This window comes from Juglans regia, chromosome 14 (genome assembly GCF_001411555.2).
Source record: "Juglans regia cultivar Chandler chromosome 14, Walnut 2.0, whole genome shotgun sequence".
Lineage (NCBI taxonomy): Eukaryota > Viridiplantae > Streptophyta > Magnoliopsida > Fagales > Juglandaceae > Juglans > Juglans regia.
In genome coordinates, this window is record NC_049914.1 from 17,499,691 (window position 1) to 17,523,026 (window position 23,336).

The 23,336-nt window shown below is 39.2% G+C and overlaps 1 protein-coding gene across 2 annotated transcripts in view; it reads right to left on the bottom strand.

The window, feature by feature from the left end:
- The window catches only part of LOC109013990 (structural maintenance of chromosomes protein 3), a 41,248-nt gene that overhangs the window by 14,388 nt on the left and 3,524 nt on the right, over positions 1-23,336 (bottom strand). For both annotated transcript variants that reach the window (XM_018996281.2, XM_018996279.2), the window contains exons 4-13: positions 15,815-15,853; positions 15,646-15,713; positions 15,470-15,541; positions 13,137-13,216; positions 12,941-13,019; positions 12,692-12,809; positions 12,440-12,615; positions 11,827-12,072; positions 11,518-11,639; positions 7,737-7,881 (exon numbers count right to left, since the gene is read on the bottom strand). In XM_018996281.2, coding sequence (XP_018851826.1) covers positions 7,737-7,881; positions 11,518-11,639; positions 11,827-12,072; positions 12,440-12,615; positions 12,692-12,809; positions 12,941-13,019; positions 13,137-13,216; positions 15,470-15,541; positions 15,646-15,713; positions 15,815-15,853 — 1,145 coding nt within the window. The remainder of the gene's footprint in view (positions 1-7,736; positions 7,882-11,517; positions 11,640-11,826; positions 12,073-12,439; positions 12,616-12,691; positions 12,810-12,940; positions 13,020-13,136; positions 13,217-15,469; positions 15,542-15,645; positions 15,714-15,814; positions 15,854-23,336) is intronic.

A 23,336-nucleotide genomic window follows, 5' to 3' on the forward strand; every position in this document is an offset into this window, starting at 1 on the left:
TGACAGCTATGTTGAGTTACATTGAGTTAGTGATATAGTTAATTGCTTACCTACCAAAATCATGTTACTGACATAGTTGAACCATTTACCAGGAAACATCTATTATACAGACAGACCATCAAACCAACGGCTCCCTCCCTCACTCTCTCTCAGGGGCCAGGTTGTACTATTCAACGCTTGCTTTAGTGATTTACATTGACTTAACACCATAAATAATGCATGTCCCACCATGCCAATCTTAAGGACCAAGTAGCAATATTCAAAAAACTTTATTGATTTATGGAGCTATGTTTACGTAAGCAATAGGTAATAAATGGGGTGCCCCCCCCTCTTTTCGTCTATTTTAAGTAACATTTTTGGTGCCTGATATTCAGAGTAGTGGCTTCAATTTCATCCCCAGCATTTTACATTTGCAATTGCAATTAAGAGGCTAACAGTTTCAAATTTTGTCAATTTATCCTTTCATCAACTAAGAAAAATAGTCCATTATGGTCCTAGGGACAAAGAAAAGATTATAAGTTTGGATGGGCCGGGTACTTTTAGGTCTTGATTATATAGTTGAATTGAATTTTTTTTTTTTATTGGCACCAAGTGTCCGAAAACAGTGTCCCAACTAATCTCAGGAGTGCGCAAGCCCTCAACAAGAAATTTTCCGCAAGTGCACCTTGGGTAATTCAAGGGGAAGATCCCTCAGTCCGATGGCCACTAGAGATTGCTTGCACCTAGGAGGATTCGAACCTTAGACCTTGGAGGGAGCATACCACCAAGACCAAGATTTTTACCACTTGAGCCAACCCCTAGGGGTTTGTTGAATTGAATTGAAATTTTTTAGGAATACCTTTTCACAAAGTGATAAAAAAAAAAACCAAGTAAAAAAATAAGAAAGAAAAAAATAAATTTCAAACTTGCATTCTTCCATTAATACTGGTAATTTTACATCTAATGTGAATATTATATTATAATTTAATTTCTTGAAATAAAATAGCAAAAGAAAAAAAAAATGTAGCTACCATAAAATTCTAAGTGACCAAATTCTAATTTGATGATATATAAGAAAGACCTATTAAAAACTTGTCAATTTGCAAGGTACCCCTTAAGACTGGCCATTTAAGAGCATTGGCCAAGGCCAAGTTTGAATTGTGGACAAGAGCAATTTGCTTATTACCTATCAAAAAAAATTGTGAACAAGAGCAAGAATAAAAGTGTCAAAATTTAAGGGAGATATACAAACTGGGACAAGGATATTATATATATATATATATATATATATTTCTGTCGTAGCATTAGGGGAGCCAAGCCCCCCCCCCCCCGGCCTAGTCACTGCATAAAGTACGGATATTGTTTACTTGTAATGTTGAAATTGTTATGCCTGTTGATGCGCGTGATTGGTGTAGAGCTAGCAGATTTGATTTAGTCCTTGATTTGTGCTTTCCATATTTATGTCGAGTGTCTCTTAATTATAGGAATTCCTCTTTGATTCTAGAACCTCCTAGGGGAGTATAAAAAAGCATGATACCAATGAAAATCTCAAGCCTTGGGGTAAAATATCCCTTAGCATATTTCAGTGCTTATCTATTTCTCCAATTTTCTTTTGATAAGATCTTGTATCTATTTCTCCAGTTTTCAACAATGAAGATTCATAGATGACTAGTACATCTACCACTTTTTCCTCTTATAAGCATTGATTTGGCAAGGAAAACATCGGGATAGTCGGTGACTCTTTATCATCCATCTCTGGTAAATGTTCAACTGTTGTTACCATATCCATGACTTTATCCTCTATATGCCTGATGTTCCTAGACTTCTGCAAATTCAGTGTCTATTGCCCTATAACTCAGGCTAATTGTCAAGCCATTTTCACCCGCATTAATGTTTTAAAGAAGCATCCGGAGAATAACCACATTAATGTCATGAAATCCCTCTAAGAAAGGGAAATTCAAGGTCTGTCCATTTCATAGGCCCATCACTATTAGGAGAATAGAAGGAACATTTGGAAGAGGCACCTTTAAAGGTTGCTTTCTTCGTATGGACAGCAGCAGTAGGGAAGATACTGACCATATGCCACGCATCGTTGCAGAAAAAGAAATTAATGCAACACCAATCAAAAAAAGAAAAAACAATGTGGACAATCGGTGGGGTTCTGCAACTTTGCTGTTCTTACATCAATATACTCTCTCACACTCATGATGTAGTTCATCACTTCCAATTAAAGAAAAAGGAACCGATCCACCCATTAGTATAAGCACAAAAGTTTGCAGGTTATCTGGGCTTGAGTGAGACGATATAACATCAGCATCCGTACGCTGACGTCAGTGCTGAACTCCAGCAACCACATGGTTTGAGTCACCAAAGCCTACTGGTTATTGTGGTGATTTTTGCAGAATTTGTTGGAGCCATCTGGTGTGAGTTTTCTATGTCTGGAATTTTGAAATTATTTTTCAATCTGGAAATCCGGAGCTGTTTTGAGGTTTTTGTTGCAAGGGTATCCTTCCATTTCAGCCAAATAGGGTATAGAAACACTCAGTTGTTGCTGGTTTGACGATATGTTGCATTTTTTTGGGTTTTTCTATGGATCGGGTGTGCTCGATTTGTCATAGGTGCTGGTTTTTTTATTGTTGATTTAAGGTTGATACCTTGTTTGCTGTTTGGTGATTGTGGACATTCTTTGTGGTCTGGTTGCATCAAACTTCTTCAAGTTTGTTTGATTTTGATTGTTATGGCTGAGGCAAATCCTTCTTTATCCCTTGATAATGACATGCCTAAGGTTGGCGAAGTGGCTATGGAGATATCATGGGGAAGAGGAAGCATTGTGGAGGGGGGTGATTGATCGCAAGTATGGTAGTGATTGGGGAGGATGGTGTACCATGGAGAGCAGGGATTCGAATGGAGTGAGTCTATGGAAGTTTATTAGGAAAGGTTGGGGTCGCTTCCTAAAACAAGTTAACTTCTCGGTTGGTGATGGTTCAAAAATCAGATTTTGGTCTGATGTTTGGTGTGGGGATATTGATTTGTATCGAGCATTTCCGGTTGTTTTTAGGTTGGCGACTAATAAGCAAGCTTCAGTTTCTGACGTGATGGTATCTTCCAATGGAGTGGTGCTTTGGGATGTAGGCTTCTCCAGATCTGTCCAGGATTGGGAAGTAGAGGAGGTTACTGATTTTTTTAGACAGTTGTATTCAGTGGAGTTAAGAAGACAGGGCAGGGACCAACTTTGTTGGAATCAAACAGCCTCTAAGAAATTTACAGTTCGGTCTTTTTATAAGGTGATACTAAATCAGCACCATATTGGCTTTCTTTGGAAGAGGATTTGGAAGGCTCATGTTCCGTCAAGGGTGGCTTTTTTGGTATGGACAGCAGCAATAGGGAATATTCAAACTATTGATAACTTGAGGAAGCGCGGAATTATTATTGTGGATTGGTGCTTTATGTGCAAGAAAGAAGCGGAATCAGTGAACCACCTACTACTTCATTGTGAAATGGCTAAAGTGCTATGGGATGGTGTGTTTGGAAGGGTTGGACTGTGCTGGGTTATGCCAGAAGCAGTGGTCGATTTCCTAACATGCTGGACCAACTTTCAAATGCATACTTGTTCCCAAGTGGCAGCTGCTTGGAAAATGATGTCTTTGTGTATTATGTGGTGTATTTGGTTGGAGAGAAATGAGCGGTGCTTTAATGATCGGGAACGCAATAGAGATGCATTTTGGAAGTTTTTTATAAGCACTCTACTTAGCTGGTTCTCTGCTATTGTACTGAAGGGTGGGGCTGTAAACGCGTTCTTGTCTTCGTTTTTCTAAGTTCTAGAATGTATTAGGTGTTTCTTGTGTATACTTTCTGTATACTCGGGCTTTGCCTATTACATTGTTATTAATAAAGTTATTACTAATCAAAAAAAAATTACCTAGAAAAAGTTGAATAGTCTAAATTATCTAGCTTGGGCACGTGCTTTGAAAATCTTCCGTCGTGGAAAACAAAGATTGAAATACTTGACGGGTAATCCACCTGCCATGGAAGATGAAATTTATGAGGATTGGATGAGTGAGGATTCGGTTGTTATGGGATGGTTGTGGCATAGTATGGAGCCTCAAATTGCTTCCACAGTTGAATTTTGCGATTCTTCCAAAAAGATTTGGGAATCTATTGCTGCATCTTTTTCACATTAATGTTTCTTGAGAATGGAAGACCACAATTCGAATACTTTTTTTTACAGGTAATCGATTATGTTATATTAATACGAATAGGCAAAGACTGAGAACACAGGTAGCATACAAGAGATTACACCTATTTAGGGGGAATAAATAGAAATAAGAAAAGCATGAAAATCGAGGCCGTTGAAATCTACAGCTTTGGCCCAAAGAAAGAGAGTTCTAATAAACGGTAATCCAATCTCCTCCAAAGAGCACTCCCTATCTTCGACACAATTCAAATACTATAGTATTCTTAAGAATTTGTGGGATCAACTAGTACAGTATCGTCCCTTTACTACTGATTTGGAGCAGCAGAAACTTCATTGGGAGGATTTTATGATTACTTGTTCTCTGGTTTAGACACTAATCTACATGGGTTCAAAGATCAAATTCTTGCTAGTCAGACCTTACCTACAGCAGCTAATGCATATTCTCAATTGTTGTGCTCATACATGGGGCAAAACTCAGCTGTCACCTCCTCAGAGTCTTCTGCTTTAGTTTCAAATAGTGGCAGTCGTGGAAGCCACCTTGGGGGTTTTCGTGGCGGCCACAGAGGCCGTGGTCCCCGTCATGGTGAACATGGTAACAAGAAGTGTGATCATTGCGGTGGTACTAATCATACTAAGCCATATTCTTGGGTGAAGTATGGCAAGCCAGATTATGTACATCAAGTCATCGATGGAGCTACTAAGTCACTATCTACTTTTACTTCTTTTGGGAATATACCTTCTGGCTTTGATTCTCATGATTTGTGATGCACTCACCACTCAACTTAGCGAGCTTATTCAGTGCCTAAGCACTGCACTTCCTTCTTCCACTGCTACATTAGCTGATTCAGGTAATGTTGCATGTGTGGAAAATCTCATCTTGTCAGAATTTGTCTTCTAACCTTATCTCAAGTCATGAGGGGGAATCTTCATTATCTTCTCCAACTCTCCGTTACCTTTACCATCCTCTCCTCCTCCCATACCCTCAAATTCTTGTCCTGATTCTCTGTTTCAGATTTATCAACAATCTCGAGATAGGTCTGTTGTTTCTTATAGCCCTGACTCTACATCTCTTTTGTTAGAGGTCCCCGCTCCATTCTCCTCTCCCTTGAATATTGATGAATTACCCATTGCCTTACAATGAGGTAAGCGTAATAGTACTCAACACCTGTTGCTCGTTTTGTTTCATATGATCGTATTTCCTCTTGCTTGTGTTTTTTGCATATGCCCTATCCTCTATGCAACAACCCATGGGAGGCCATGGCCACATCTAGGTTCATATTCCAAAAATACTAGTCAGTAGTCAGTGGTACAATTGGGAGCCCCATTGAGATCATTATAAAGAGCAAGAACTTCTCTCTCTCAAATAATGTGGGATCACATACGCCACCTATACTGATCACTCACTATGAAGTACCACAATCTCCCCACTTCAAATTCTTACATTCTCATCAAGCCAGTCCATCGTAGGTGTCACGACTCAAGTCCCACACTTCTAATTTAAATAGGCTTTGATACCATTTGTAACACCCTATGGAGGCCCTACCCACATGTAGGCCCATATTCCTAAAGGATTAGTCAATGGTATAATTGGAGCCCATTGAGATCATTATAAAGAGCAATAACTTTTCCCTCTCATGCAATGTAGGATCTCATACATCACCTACACTCATCAGTCAGTATGGGGTATCACACTTTATCTCCATTCTCTTATCTTATAAGCAGGCCTTGGCTTCATCTGGATGGAGCATGCTATGAATGAGGAAATGAGTGCACTTCAAAAGAATCGGCCCTGGGAGCTTGCTACTCTTCCCCTAGGGAAGCAATCAGTTCGTTGTCACTGGGTTTATACTACTAAATATCTTCCTGATGGTTCTATTGAGCGCTTCGAGGCGCGATTGGTTGCAAAAGGGTACACTCAAACATATGGTGTTAATTATCTAGAGACTTTCTCCCCCAATGCCCATCTCAACTCTGTTCGGAATCTGCTTTCAATTGCTATTAGTCGTTCTCGGCCCTCATACCAAATTGATATAAAGAATGCATTCCTTCATAGAGATCTCCAAGAGGAAGTGTATATGGATCAACCCCCTCGATATATTGTTGATGGTAGTGAACACATTGTATGTCAATTAAGGAAAGCCTTATAAGGTTTTACGCAATCTCCTCGTGCCTGGTTTGATAGATTCGATGCCATTGTACTTATGGAATCTAGCGTTCCAATGCTGACCATTCTGTCCTTGTTCAACACTTCCATTGGCATCATTGTCTTGCTTGTTTATGTGGATGAAATATTTATCTCTGACAGCAATTCAACAAGCATTACCAATTTGAAACAATATTTTAGTAAGCAATTTCATACCAAGGACTTGGGTGCTCTTCACTATTTTCTTGGGATTGAAGTTGCTCGTTCTTCTCAGGGTATCTCTGTCTCAATGAAAATATGTTCTTGATCTTTTGTCTGAGACTGGTCTCTTGGGTACTTGACCTACAATACTCCTAAGGACTCTACTAATATAACTTGATGGTGAGCAAGGTGCTTTGTTTACTGATATCAATTGATACCAACGCTTGGTTGGGGAGTTAATTATTTTACTGTGACTCACTCTAACATTACTTGTGTCGTTGGAGTGATTAGCCAGTATATGCATGGTCCCTGTCAACCTCAATTTGATGATGTTTGTCATATCTTCATTATCTTAAGGGTGCCCCTGGTCGAGGTTTGTTATGCAAACCAGCTATTAAATTTTCGATCACAGGTTTTAGTGATGCTGATTGGGCTTGAAGTCGGTCTAATAGACACTCCACTTCTGGCTATTTGTACCTTTGTTGGTGGTAACTTGTTATATGGCATAGTAAAAAGCACAATGTTGATGCCTGCTCTAGTGCTCAAGCTTAATATAGAACTATGGCTCATACTGGTTCCAAGATGTTATGGGTTTACTCCTTCCTTTGCGACTTAGGTTTTGATGTTTCTAATCCTATGCAGATTCACTGTGACAATCAAGCTACAATCTTTATTGCCAACAATCCTTTCCATGATCGTACTAACCATATCAAAGTAGGTTGTCATTTTATTCAAGATTTATTGATGCAGAAACGTATTGGACTCCCTATATTCGCTTCGAATATCAGCTGGGTGATATTCTCACCAAACCATTATCTCATGCCTCCTTTCAGGGATTCTCCAACAAGCTGGGCATTTGATTTGTATGCTCCAGCTTGAGGGGTATTGTTAGAGCTGTCATATTTTGTATAGGAACATGTTACACTTAGAAATTAAGGGTATTGTTGTATTTATGTTATAGTTACTCTAGTATAAAACATGTATGCTGACAGTCAATAGTAACCGACTCCTTTTTCACATTTCAACCTCTTTTTCTCCTCTTCCACTCCTTTTCTCAACTTTAAGTGCCTCTCTACTATGGTATTTTTCCAGGTAGCTCTTCACCAAACAAAACAAATTTAAGCCTAATGTGCTATCAAGATAGAATATCTAGACAACACTATATTGCATCCAAAACCATATTGCAATGTCCTCAACCAAATTGTTGTGATTTCTTACCTGCACCAAGTTTGAAGAAAGCACTCTGTTAAGATCATCAATTTCCTTTTGAAGCCATTTATCACGAGCAGCTTTACTTGCAAACTGGGTAGCACGGCCTTGTTTTTGATAAAGAATGCTAAGCTGCTTTTCTCGCTCCATTATCCTGTGTCACAGTTATGATGAGGAAAAGATATTAGCAACTAGTAGCAAGTTTTCTCCAAAGCACACAAAAAGCTCAATCGCTCTAGCAAGAATATCACCCTAAACAAAATACACATGCATTTGCATAATATTTTTTTTAGAGGTAAAAATAAATTTATTAAAACCACGTAAAGAGGCATACCCAAGTACGCGGGGTATTACAAGAGAAAACACCTAGTTACAAGCTAAGAACTAGTGAAAGCAACAAAGAAATCATGAAAACAGGTCCCATCCAATACAATAGCCGATGCCCATAGAAATAACGTATGGTAGAAAAAATCTCTAATCCCTCCCCAACGAGTGTTCTCTATCTTCGAAACAACACTCGATCCTCTCAAGCCAAATACACCACATCAAATATAGGGGAACCATCTTCCAAATGGCAGCAATATGGCGATTATTCCTGAATTCCTCTCCAACAAGCCAGAAGATCCACCGCCTCCTAGGCATCACCCAAGCCATACCAATCATATTAAAAATCTCGTCCTAGAGACCCTTTGCCACTTCACAATGTAGAAGTCGGTGATCCACGGATTCTCCATTCCTTTTACACATGAAGCACCAATCCATAATAACGAGACCACACTTTCTCAAATTATCGGTTGTCAGAATTTCCCCAAGAGAAGCCAGCCAGCCGAAAACAGCAACCTTGCGAGGCACTTTGCTCCTCCACATGAGCTTCCAAGTCATTAGGGGGTTGATATGACATAGCCTTATACAAAGATCTGACCGAGAACTTTCTTGTTCCTGGGGTGATCCACAGCAACCTATTCTCCCCACCATGTTCCATATTAAAGGCATACAACATGCTGAAAAAATCTGAGATGTCACCCACCTCCCAATCATGTACAACTCTAATAAACCTTCCATCCCACTGTAAAGAGCCATTGGAGTTGACCATGTAATCTGCCACAGAAGCTCCCTGATCAAACCCAATCCTAAAGAGAGAAGGAAAAAGCATTCTTTAGTGCAATGTTCCCTCACCAAATGTCATGCCAAAATTTAATCCAAGATCTCTCACCCACCACAAATCTAAAATTGCTAATGCCCCCCCCAATTTGATATAAACCTCCACTCACACCATACCAACCCATTGCTACATTTAAACACCCCAACCCCAAAAAATGCTCCCCCATATTTGACATCAACTACATTCCTCCAAAGGGCGTCCCCCCCCTCTTAGTGATACCGTCATAACCATTTCCCTAGGAGTGCCTTATTAAATATTCTCAGCTTTTGAACCCCTAAACCTCCTCTTGAGATTGGGATACAAACCTTATCCCAATTACATAAATGGAACTTGTTCTCATCCCCCATGCCACCACACAAGAAAGCATGAAAAATCTTTTCAAATCTATTAGCCACCCTTGCAGGCAAAGGAGATAAAGACAGAAAATATATAAGAAGGTTAGATAAAGTGCTCTTAATGAAGGTGATTCTTCCCCATTTAGACAAGTACATCATTTTCCATCCTGCCAATCTCTTCTCAATATTTTCAATAACACCATCCCACATCGCCTTTGACTTATGAGGGGCCCCCAAGGGGAGACCAAGATACTTCATGGGTAAAGATGACACCTTGCAACCCAGAATATTGGCCAAATCCCATATATCATGTACGGAACCAACAAGTACCATTTGACTTTGGCAAATTCACCTTTAGACCTGAAACAGCTCCAAAACAAAGTAAAAGGGTCCGTAGTGAACGAATCTGTTCATGATCCGACTCACAAAAAATTAATGTGTCATCAGCAAAGAGTAGATGCGATACATTTATGTTGCCATAAGATGAACCCCCCACCAAAAAACTTGAAAGAAAACTCTCATCCACCGCCGCCTCCAACATTCTACTCAAAACATCCATTATTAAAACGACGAGGAAAAGAGAAATGATCCCCTTCTCTCAAACCACAGGAACTATTAAAAAAACCCATGGGGGTGCCATTCACCAAAATTGAAAATCTAGCAGTGGTAATACAATATTTCATCCACTTCCACCACCTCTCCCCAAATCCATACCTTTCGTGTAAGTACAACAGAAAATCCCAATCAACGTGATCATAAGCTTTCTCCACATCCAATTTGCAAAGAATATATGGATCTCCGCCTCTGATTCTACTTTCCAAGCATTCATTAGCAATAAGCACTGAATCAAGTATTTGTCTCCTCTTTACAAATGCATTTTGCGTCTTCGAAATAATCTTCTCCATAACCACACTCATTCGATTGGCAAGAACCTTCAATATGATCTTCTAAACTCCATGCACAAGACTAATGGGGTGGAAATCCTTCACTTCCACTGACCCTGCCTTCTTGGGAATGAGTGCAATAAAAGTGGCATTAAGCCTTTTTCAAATTTCATAAACGAGTAGGGATTCAAGAAAGACCTTCATGCATAGTTTTAAATTTCGTACCGTACCGGCCGGTACGTCCGAAATTTTTCGTAACTATATCTATTTCGTACCGGCCGTACCGGACGTACCGGCCTCAATTTCGGCCTGTTCAATTTCGGCCAGTTTTTTTTTTTTTTTTTTTCATTTTTTCAAACTACAAGCTTATTTTTTAACCCACAATTCAGACTAGACTATTTATAATTTATATATATATATATATATATGTATTTATATATAATTTATTTATATATATATACTATTATTTTGAAATATAATTTTTATATATAATTTATTTATATATCGAATATTCCGAAATGTTATCCCGAAACGCTATCCCGAAACGGTACCAGTACCGAAATATTTCGTTCCAGTGCCTTGACCAGTACAGCATCCGGTACGGTATTCAAAACATTGCCTTCATGACGTCCTCCCAAACAATGTCCCAACAGGTCTGAAAAAAAGCCATAAAAAACCGTCTGGACCCGGAGCTTTATCTTTGTCCACCCCTCTTATCACGTTAATATTGCTAGGACACAGTTCAGATAAATAAAAAGGAATACCCACAGAAATAAAAGGGATAAAAGAAAAAAAAGCAATAATTTTATTGATTGTAAACACAACTCATCTAAAATGTTGTTCAGTGAAACAACCTGCAATGCAATAACCGAACCAATCCAAAACGATCGGAGATGACATTAATGAAACAAAGTGACATGGGCAGGAGTGGTGTAACTGTTCAGAGATTTATTTCCACTATAATGTGTTGGTCAAGCAAGCCCAGTTTGGCCAATAGGATGCCAATGCCTTGGTATATTATTATTATTATTATTATTATTATTATTATTATTATTACTGCCATTAGTTTTATTATTATATAAGTATATATGTACACATGTAGATATCTCACCATATTAAGATAAAAGAACTAAACAAATTGAATCCTAAAAGGAGAAAAAACACAGATTACAGCATTAAAAAGTTGGCAAAAATAATGAAAAGAGTTCGGCTACTTATAAGCCATTGTGTAAACACCACTCGCCGTGAAACCCATTACAGTTAAAACAAAAAGTGAAAAAGCCAATATTTTGCAATGCTAGCTGATGTGGAAAGCTTCTACATCATTGGTGTGTTGGGTGTGTCATTAATCGTTGTAAATAGATTTTTAACAATGAAAAACTTGTATCTACTAACCAGGATAGACATACCCTTTTGCTATCTCCTTTTCCATTATGACTTGATTCTCATAAAAGGGACGAATTTTTTCAAGCTCATCCATTGAGTCCTGAATTTCTCTCTGTAGAGTCCCTAGCTGTCTCATAGCATCCTCCTGAAACAAGCAATTTCAGCATCAACATTTGCCAAATTCTTATGTAAATGCACTTGTATATGCATATGTATCTACACACACATATACGCATACCTATATATATACATACAAATAGGTATGTTTTTTTTTTACAAATACGTATGTATATATATACTAATATACTATGAAGAATTGACCATAACAATACTTTAGCCCGGTTATTTCCAGAGATCTTTTCTTGTAGGTCTTTGACGTCAAGCTCAAGTTCTGTGTGCTTCTTTATTGTTTCAGTCCGTCGCTTTTCCACTGCTTCTTTCTCTTTGATTAAACCTTGAACTTCTTTTGTTAGATCTTTCAATGTCTCCTCCAAGTCCTTAGACTTTTCATGAGCATCCAGCACACTGTTATACATCTTTGCTGATGTTTCAGAAACTTTGTTCCGTGCCTCTTCGACCTGGAACCAATATTGTATAACCTTCAGCATCAAAGCAATTGCTATACAAAACTTTTAAAAATTTTAAATTTATACATGAACAAATAATTCATGTGTACAACATAGATCCGGAATACCATATGTTACACCTTCACATAGAAACTTTTTTTAAGTGCAAAAAGTGCAACTCAAGTATACAGTAGTATACAAGAGAGACATCTATCTAGAAGGTGAAAAAGATGCTAAACATTCATGCAAGTTGAGACTGTTAAAGTCTACAGATACAGTCCAAAGGAAAAGAGTGTTGATAAAGTTCTTGAGCTCATCCAAGTATTGAAAACAGAAATGACAATAATACTCCACATCCAAGCATCCAAAACTAACTGACCTCTGCTAGTTTTTGTCGGGCATCATGAAGTTCCTTATCATAAATAGTATACTCCAGAGATTTCCGCTGCTTGTCAAGCTGCTGATATTTTCTCAGTTCCTCTTTCTCTTCATCCAGCTCCTTTAATCTCTCATCCAAGTACTGAACAACTTGAATTATTTGCTTTCTTTTATTCCCTGATACACAAGCATAAAATAAAGTCATATATACATCATTACATACATAAAAGAAAAAAGGAAAGAAATGACTCACCAGTTTCTTGCATAATTTTCAAACTTTCACGTCGTCTCTCCTCATAAACTCGAGTGCCACCAATTTCCTTTAATAAATCCAATCTCTCAGAGTCTTTCATCAATGTCAATGATGCTATCTATAAGAAAAGGTTCCAGATACAATCAGAGAAGGATAAATATATCCAATAATAAAATAAAATAACCATGTGTCACATGAATCATAAAGCAGAAAAACTGAAATTTAATTTAGTTGAAACATCGCTCGTACCTTTCCTTGCTGCACAACATAGTAAGGGTTTGAGCGAGAGAACCCAGCACTTTCCAATAAGTTCATAACTTCTGTTTTCCTGCAAATCATGTTACCCATGTTAGGCTTCATCATTCAACGGGAAGTCCAAGATGCTTATAAACAAAACCATATATGATGTAAAATATGAGTTTCCCAAACAATGGTCAATACTCACGTTATGTGCTTTCCATCTAAGAAATACTCATCCTTCTTCAAGCCAATTGTTCGACGCAAGCGAACTTCCTCCTTGTCAACCTGAAAAGAGGTGAAGAGCACTAAGATAGTAGACAAACAAGAACAGCCCAGCCAAGAAAGCATCTGGCATACCCAACTTGTGTCCAAGAACAAAAACAAAGGGAGGGGTACCAGTAATTACAACTACAGACATGGAATATTTCATGGTACCATCAAATATGGTATAAGCTATCTTATTTAAAGTAGAGAGAGAGAGAGAGAGAGAATAGTTTTTATATACACGAACTACAATTCGGAGCTGATAAGACCACGATTGTAAATCTTCCCCCAAGATAACCTTGTCATGTATCTCTTCAGGGGCCTGCATGCATGCTCTGGTCTAGCATTTTATATGGACACCAATACAAGTATCAAGTGCAGATATAACAAAGTCAAGACAATTAAAGCAATCAACTTAATTCTGCTCTTTGGCTTGGCAAGGTAGGAGATTAAACTTTCAAATCATTAGTCAGGCACCCAAGCTCTCGATTATTCAAATTGCTTCATATATTTAAGTCACAACATGACCTAAGTGTATTCGATATTAAATAAATAAAAAGGGGGAAGAGAGAGAGAGAGAGAGAGAGAGCTAATTGATAACATAGACGTGTTTATGCTATGACCTTGACTAATTGATCTGGTAATTGGCATGTCAATAGGAAGACTAGCGGATCTGTTTTCGTAGATGATTGAGGTAATAGAGGTACCCCAGCTCCAACGATACAAACTAATTACCGAACTTCTGGATGAACTTTTTAGATAGAAATCAGCAGTTTAAAAACGAAATTCCAACCACATAACATGTACCATAAAGTAACTTATAACGTAAGAAAATAACAGCAGTCTTCTAAGGACTCCTAAGTTGACTCCAATAAAACTTCCTACCTATGGCCTTACAGCCTTATTTACTTCTAACTCTTCAAATAACAGACTCCTCATACTAAATTAACAGGTAAACATCAGAACCTCTCTCTAGCAAACAAACTGAACAGCAAGCACACACGACAGCAGCACTCTTCCTTTTTTGCCACAAGGATACGAACTTCAGATATGTTCACGACACTACTAGTTGACAACATTTCTCACACACAATATAAGTGTAATGCTCTTCCCATCAAATCACGACCCTTGTCCTCAAGGTTGAATTCTATAAATTGTTTGACGAGGCACTCATTTTTCCATGTAGCATTGGTAGGAGAGTAATACAATCAATGCACCAAAATATCAGATTGGTTCCAACTTTTATGCCTCCCCGGAATAGCTTGTGGCTCAATGCATGTACTATGAACATCTGGCAACTGAGGTGAAATGCGCTCATCCCCCCCCCCCCAAAAAAAATATATATATTTTTTAGGGCAGATGAAAAACTGTGGCGCCTTTAATCCTCATCAAGTCAAGCAGATAGACTCCTTTCCCATTTTTTATATGTTTTTCTGAATAAGTTTTTTATAGACTACCTTTACCATTTATTTTATAAGTTACCTTTCCCACTTTTTGAAGCACCTTAAATGGCCAAAAGTTTTTAGCTGCAAGCTTGTCATTTTGTCTGACCTCAAGCAACACTTGCCTTAGAACTAAATTTTCATTTTATTATGCAAAGCTCTAGTTTCACATGCAACACACGGATTAAAAGCCTAGTGTAATTTAAAGATTTCATCCAACAATGTTTTCGTTACCCATGAAACAAAGACAAGATAAAACAATTAAAAAAAATAACTAAAGAGACACAATCGCAATCATTTAGCAAAGAATAACCAGGGCATATGATGATATGCTACAGAATACTCTAAATTGTTCATTAGTGATCACCAAACAGAGAGTGAAGAAATCAAAATAATCCTTATTCTGGCTTCACCCAAACAAAAAACTCTCATCTTTGGTAGAACTCAAACTATAGGAGGCCATGTGGACAGTGTCCCGCCTTCCACTAACTAATGTGATTGTGTCACAACCCTGGAAAGAAAGAACCTTAAAAATGGCTTCCTTACTAAACCTGCATTAGTCGTTTTCATTTTTCCCCAAGTTATTTCAATATCCAAAACAATTTTCCAATCAATATGCATAAGAGAAAGTATAGTAGCAGACTAAAGGATAATCATCTAGATCCAACAAATGCACCAGTGTCATGTACTACCTGCTGCTGGAAATAAATGTAGTAAAACTTGGTGAATTTTCTGATTCACAAGCTTAATGTAAAAATAAAATAATAAGCTACCTAGGATTTAAAAGAAGCATCAAGGAAAAAAGAAAAATTTTTATGTTACAAAGTGTTACCGGGATGCGATTGTCAGAATTGTCAAACACAATCTCCACGAATGCAGATAAAACTTGGTGTCCTGCACCTTCCTGTTAATAATGGTACAAAAAATACATTAAATCTAGAATAAGTAATATCAAAAGAACGACTCAACATGCTTGCTTGAAAATGAACAGTATGTGTTGAACCATACATGAAGCAGGGCATGCCTATCTTCACTACGCAGGTTCTGGAAGAGATCACTAAGTACAAATCTAATCGCTGTAAAGACACATTTTGCATATCAAAAAGGTTATTATTTTTGCAATAAAATCACCGGTAATCAAATTAAAAAACATCACCAAAAGCATGTAGTCACTCACCATGGAAAAAGTTCGTTTTTCCAGATCCATTGGCACCAACTGAAGAGGACAGAGTCATACACATATTTAAAACCAATAATACCAATAATACCAATAAGGATCGGCTAAATACTTAAGTCTTTAAAGCATATACTAATATTCCAATAACATATTAAGTAGGAACACACATTTATTTATATATTTTTTTTTTCTCTTATTGGTGAGTTAGACGTGCCCCAGTGAGTTTTGAACCCACAATTTCACCCTCCACCTTATTCTTACAACAGTAGGAAGCCCCATTGGAGTTGAAGCTCATAGTGTCTTTTACATAGAAATTTTACAAGTAAAGGAACAGATTTTATCAAAGCGCTAGGGGTGCAACCATGGTACATTGGATAGATTTTTTTTTGATAAGTAAGATATAAACTTTATTGATGTGAATGAAATAGGCATATACCTAGTACACAGGAAGTAAACAGTTGAACACCTAGATACATTCTACAAGTGTTAAACTAAAGATAGGAATTCATGTATATCATCCCCATTTAATACAATAGCTGAAAACCAAAGCAATAAAGTGTGCAGAAAATAATTCTTCAGCTCCAACATTGTTCGTTCCTTGTATTCGAAGCAGCGCATATTCCTTTCCGTCCAAATACACCACATGATACACAACGGAATCATTCTCCAAACTGCTGCCACTTGAAGACTGCCCTGCAATTTTCTCCAACAACCCATCAGCTCCACCACTCTCCTAGGCATTACCCAAGCCACACCGACCCGTCGAAAAATCTCATCCCATAGCCCTCTTGCTACGTCACAATGTAGTAAAAGATGATCTACCGATTCTCCATTCTTTCTACACATGTAACACCAATCCAATACAACACATCCTCTTTTTCTCAAATTATCCGTGGTTAAGATCTTCCCAAGGGCGGCATTCCAAACAAAGAAAGCAACTCTAGCGGGCACTCGAGACCTCCAAATGTTCCTCCAAGGGAATGAGGTGTGATCCTATGAAATCAGAATTTTATAATACGCTTTTACTGAGAATTTCTTATGATCCTGGAACCTCCATTTCAAGCTGTCTTGTTGCGCCATAGTAGACCCTAAAGAATGAAACAAGCTGAAAAAATCTGAAACCATAGATAATTCCCAATCATGAATGTCTCTATTAAACAGAATATTCCACTGATGCGAACCATGAGCAAATAATCGCACTTCCGCCACAGAAACGTCCTTGTTAACTGCGATACGATATAAAGCTGGAAACACCCTTTCCAATGCATGATCTCCACACCACACATCCCGCCAAAAACTGATTCGGTTACCCTCACCTGCAACAAAACGAATATGATTTACTAAAATAATCCACCCCTTCCTTATAAACTTCCATAGCCCCACTCCATGCCCCCCTCTCACTTCTTTAGAACACCAACCACCCCAATCAACTCCATGTTTAGCATCTATTATTTCCCTCCACAAAGAACCATCTTCCATATGATATCTCCAAAGCCATTTTCCCAACAACACTTTATTAAAAGTTCTCAAATTACACACACCCAACCCCCCATACTCCACTGGAGAACATACTGTCTTCCAATTAACCAAATGAACTTTCTTCTCCTCCCCTAAGCCTCCCCATAAAAATCCCTTGAAGAGTTTCTCAATTCTATTCACCACCCCTGCAGGCATAGGAAAAAGGGATAAAAAATAAGTGGGAAGGTTTGTAAGGGTACTCTTGATAAGAGTGAGACGACCCCCTTTCGAAAGATACACCCTTTTCCATCCAGCCAACATTTTCTCTATCTTTTCTACCACCCTATCCCATATAGCTCTACTCTTGAAAGTAGCACCTAGCAGAAGGCCCAGGTATTTCATTGGGAACGAGGACACCCTGCAACCCAGAAGACTTGCTAGATTGCGTATATTAGGGACCACCCCCACCAGAACCAACTCGGACTTGTCAAGATTCACCTTAAGCCCTGATGCTGCTTCAAAACAAAGTAATAATGCACGCAAAGTTTGGATCTGACTCCTATCCGCTTCGCAAAACAACATAGTGTCGTCTGCGAAAAGAAGATGTGAAATGATACAAGAGCTACCAGAGCCATTTCCCACCTGAAAACTAGATAAAAAACCCCCACTAACAGTAGCCTGCAACATCTTGCTCAACGCCTCCATAACTATGACAAAAAGAAAGGGAGATAATGGATCACCCTGTCGCAAACCCCTCGAACTATAAAAAAAACCTGCAGGAGTGCCATTAACTAGCACTAAAAACCGGGCCGTTGAAATGCAAAAACGCATCCAAGAAATCCACCTATCTCCGAAGCCACACATCTTCAATAAATACAAAAGGAAATCCCAGTTCACATAGTCATAAGCCTTCTCCATATCTAGCTTGCAAAGAATACCTGGACTTCCCTCCCTCAACCTAGCATCCAAACACTCATTTGCAATGAGCACCGAATCAAGAATATATCTCCCATGAATAAAAGCATTATGGGGCTTGGAGATAATATTTTCCAGCACTAGACTAAGCCGATTAGCAAGGACCTTTGAAATAATCTTATAGACACTGCTAATCAAACTTATTGGGCAAAAATCCTGAATATTCGATGCCCCATATTTCTTTGGAATGAGTGCGATAAAAGTCGCATTAAGTGATTTTTCAAACTTTTGATAAGCATGAAATTCACTGAACGTCCGCAAGACATCACCTTTCACCACATCCCAACAAGTTTGGAAGAAACCCATTGAGAAACCATCCGGACCCGGTGCTTTGTCCTTAGCCATACCAGATATGACCTTGAAAATCTCATCTTCCACAAAAAGTCTCTCCAATACACTCACAAGCTGCGGATCAATTGCCTCAAACGGTAAGTCATCAAGCTTCGGCCTCCAAGTTACTGGTTCGGTAAGCAAAGTCTCATAATAATGTGCAATGTGACTTTCTAGATCAGCCGAAGAAGATAGCACCTGTGTACCTGAATGTAACGACTCAATCGCATTATTGCGTCGATGAGAATTAGCCATTTTGTGAAAAAATTTCGTACACCTATCACCCTCTTTCAACTAGAGGGCTCTGGATTTTTGACGCCATGAAGTCTCTTCTAACAGCAAAACCCTTTCCAACTCTGCCACAACCGTCACTTTTCTCAATAACTCCTCCTCCGAGGCCCTTCCCAATAATTCCTTACCCTCCAACTCCTGCAACTCCTCCAACAAAATAGACTTTTGATTGTCAATGTGATCAAAAACTTCCAAGTTCCATTTCTTCAGGTCTTGCTTTAGAGCCTTCATCTTACCTGCAAGAATAAAACTCGGAGTGCCACTAAACTGGTATGAAGTCCACCAAGTTCTCACCATCTCTACAAACCCGTTCACCTTAAGCCACATATTCTCAAACTTGAAATACCGGCGACCCCCTTGAATGCCACCACAATCTAAGAGGATGGGAAAATGGTCTGAGCTGACTCTAGCTAACCTTTTCTGGCTAACTTCTGGATAACGAGCTTCCCATAACGGCGAGACAAGAAATCTATCCAATTTCGACCAAGCACGGCCATTAGACCAAGTATACTCACCACCCACCAAAGGGAGGTCCATAAGATCCATATCAAAGATGAACTCAGAGAATTCCGCCATGGCCAAAGTGTGTCGATGATGCCCCGATCGTTCACTAGGAAAACGAGTAATGTTAAAATCACCCCTCATACACCATGGCACATCCCATAAAGAGTGTATTCCCGCCAACTCCTCCCACAACCGTCGTCTATCTCTATCTATGTTAGGACCATAAGACCCTGCAAAAGCCCAAATCCACCCATCGCTCACATTTTTGAATAACACCGAAACCGAAAACTCTCCAACACACTCCTCAATCGCCTCAACCACTCTTTTATCCCACATTAATAATACTCCACCTGATGCTCCCTGAGAGGCCAAATAGGACCAACCCATATAAGAACATCCCCAAATACTACGCACAAAACTTCTATCAATAAAACCCAACTTTGTTTCTTGCAAGCATATCACATCTCCCTTCCATAGTCTCAATAGAGCTTTGATCCGAAGGCGTTTTTCCCTATCATTGAGACCCCTTACATTCCAAGAAACGATCTTAGGCTTCATTAAAACTTAACTTACCCCTCCCTTTTGATCTAACCCTTCCACTACTCCCCTCCTTGACATCATAATTGATGGAGCATGTTAAGCGTTTAAGTTCCCTATCTTGTTTTGAAGCTGATTTCGAACGGCTAGCTTCAATAGCCACTAGAAGGGCCATAAATTGTTCCTCATAACCTCCAAAAGAGACCCCGAAAATTTTCTGTAACTCCTCTACCTTTTTAAAAATCCAATTCATCGAACAACTCCCATAATCACTGGGAGGGAGTGTACATAAAGGAGTAAGAGCCCCCTCTTCCCCAACACTGTTCTTGGGAATCACCGAAACATCCAGCTTATTTGTTTCACCATTTACAACCATATTATTAAGAGGAGACTCATCCCCAGAAAATAACTCAGCAGATCTACTCATCACCAAAAGTGGAAGACCACTCTGAACCACTTCACTGTCCCGCGTAAACATCTCACCGCAAAGAGACATCTCTCTATCCCTCAAACCAGACTGCTCGTGCCCCTCTTCTGGAGCTTCGTCCACCACACAAAGTTCCGAGAATCCATTCTCCAACAATATCTCGGGAGACGATGACGCACACGCTAACGCCAGAAACTCCCCCTCCTCTACCTCTTCCTCTTCCCGTCGGACCTCCTTCGCCGTCTCACCTGAGTGGTCGTCCGAGTGTGTTGGCAGCTTCTGTGCCGGCAGGGTTGCCGATAATGCATTTATCGGCCCCACAGGAGCAACATGACCCTGGTCCGAAATCTCGGATCCGAGTCAGATCTCCTTTCCCATCTCACCAGAGGGGTCGACCGAGGTTGTCGGCAACTTCTGTGCCGGCAGGGTTGCCGGTAATGTTATCAGTGCCACTCTCTGTCCCTGATCCGATATCACAGATTCGAGACCCTTCCCCGACCCGACTGTCTCCACTGCCCTCCAGGCCTTCACAGGGCTTGATGCCTGACCCTTGCCCAAGCCCATTGTTCTGCCCAGACCCATGTCAGGCCCACCATTTCGGCCCACCACCTCCTTACCCTTAACGCAGCGTTTTAGATGATTTATTTCATCTAACACAAAGCCGATCTTCTCCTCCAATCCCGTTAACATCTTCAAAATGCTTTCCTCATTTAGCCCCACCAAACTGCTTTCTGCTACACCATGCCGCTGCACGTCCTCAGATATGGTTACACCTGACACCACGTCTAACGCAGCACAATACGGTATCTTCTTCAGCACCTCACTGTACGACCTTGCACCTCCTGCCCACGATGATGGAGCACCTCCCTCACCTTTGTTCTTCTTTGCAGCAACTATCTGGATATCAGCCATCTCCATTAAAATATCAACAAGCTTCTTCCATCCCTCCCCCTTCCTTCCTTCCGGAATCACAAGCAATCCTCTTCTCTTATCACGACCAAATTCTGAGATGGAGATGAAACTACCATTAAAATTACGTCCCTTCCTCACTATTATCACAATGTCTCCTTTTCTACGAGTTCGCAGAAACTCCTGAGTACCCACTGTTACTGCACAATCCTTCACCATAGAACCCAGCCAACCCAGAGTTTCCAATCCACTGAAATGTATTTCACACCACGATGACTACTTTCTATAATCCTCCACCACTTTGCATTCTCCTTTCTAAACTCAAACAACTTCTGATCAATAAAAACCTCCTTGCACAACCCCATCTAAACCAACCCACAGACAATACAAACCTAATGACTCAAAGAATACACTAATCCCCTCAAGAGGGAAAAGCCATTGATGAATCACTACCAACTGGAATAAAAGACTAAAACTGTACGCAATGCATTCATCTTATCGCAAATAGATCAAAATATGATGCCTATATACCGGTTATAGCAACCTCTCATATAAAGACCCCATCTGTGTTGAAAGAGTCTACACATTGGATAGATACAATAAGAAAACACCAAATTAAGGGAAGGGTAACAAGAATTCAGAGATTCTACAAATGTGGAAAGTGAGCATGGTAGTAGAGTTTCCACTCATACAAGGAATGAGCATAGACTTTTTTTTATAAGCAGAGCAGTGTTGGTGAAAGCACTAGGCACACATAAGTGCAAATATCGTCTAGAGCCTAGATGCAAAGTGTAAAGCGCAAGGGCTCAAATTGTAAAGCGCAAGGGCGCACCTAATTGAAGTAAAATGCACATTTTTAACAATGATAGTGTAATTACAAACATCCATAACCTACAATAAAAAGGTTTTACAATCTACCCTTAACTCAATTTATTAGAGTATCATGCAACATGAATATCAAGAAATCAACTAATTACAAAAAATATAAACACTACATGTTATATAACACTCTTGTGCTTTATTATATACACATCTATGATATTTGACAGCCATAATCAAAACAGAGTACATGGTTCAATAAAAATTAATCCCTAGGGTAGGCTCAAGTGGTAAGGGCCTTGGTATTGGTGGGTATGCTCCTTCCAAGTCTAAGGTTTGAACCCTTGGGATTAATCAATAGGGCCACGTCCCACCAGAGAAAAGCTTATGATTTACCTAATCCATGTGATGGGAAAGCGTTACATTGGTCCAAGGTTTAACCAGGTAAAACACTTTGCATTTCCGTAGTCTCTGAGATTCCTCTTTCATAAAAAACTACCAAAAGGTCATGACCAAAAAAGCTCAAGTATTGTAGGTATTAACTACTATGCTAACATAACCAATCAAATATCAATCCATGTAGAAAGCAAACTTCGAGTATTATACCAGTTTGTCACAGCCGAGCCCTCAATCTTATGGTAAGGGCTGAAGTTTTTGGATTTTAAGCCCATGGGCATATGATCCCTTGCTGATATAACATTTATGGATTATGGGCTTAAGAGCACTTTTAATTTTGGCCCAAGAAACCTTGATCAAGTCTGGAGGGTATTTCTGTAAAGGTTAGGAGTCCTAAATCTATATGGAAGCCAAGGAATCCTGCAGCCAATGGAGTCCAAGCAGCCTTAGAACTCCAAGCTGCCGACCTTCCTTATCCCAAGAACTTGTCCTATTAAAATCTTAGGTATTGCAAGTCCAATCAAAATGAATCTCAACAGCAAGCTGCCATCAACCTGCAACAGAACTGTCTTTAGGAAACCAAGAAACCACAGGAGACTCCCAAAAACAAAAACCAAGAACCACCAGCCTAAGGTCTGGTTTGGTTTCAAAAACCTTTGAAATCATCTCATTTCATCTCAACTCAACATCCAAACATCATTCAAACACAAACATTTTTCAATTTCAAATTTTTAACTTTTTCATCTAATCATTACCTAATCATTACAACTTTCCCAAACATGCAAATAAAACACAAAAACCAATTCAATTTGTTTAAATTTCAAAACAAAAATTATATTAAAAAATTATATTATAACCATCTTTTTAACTTAAAAA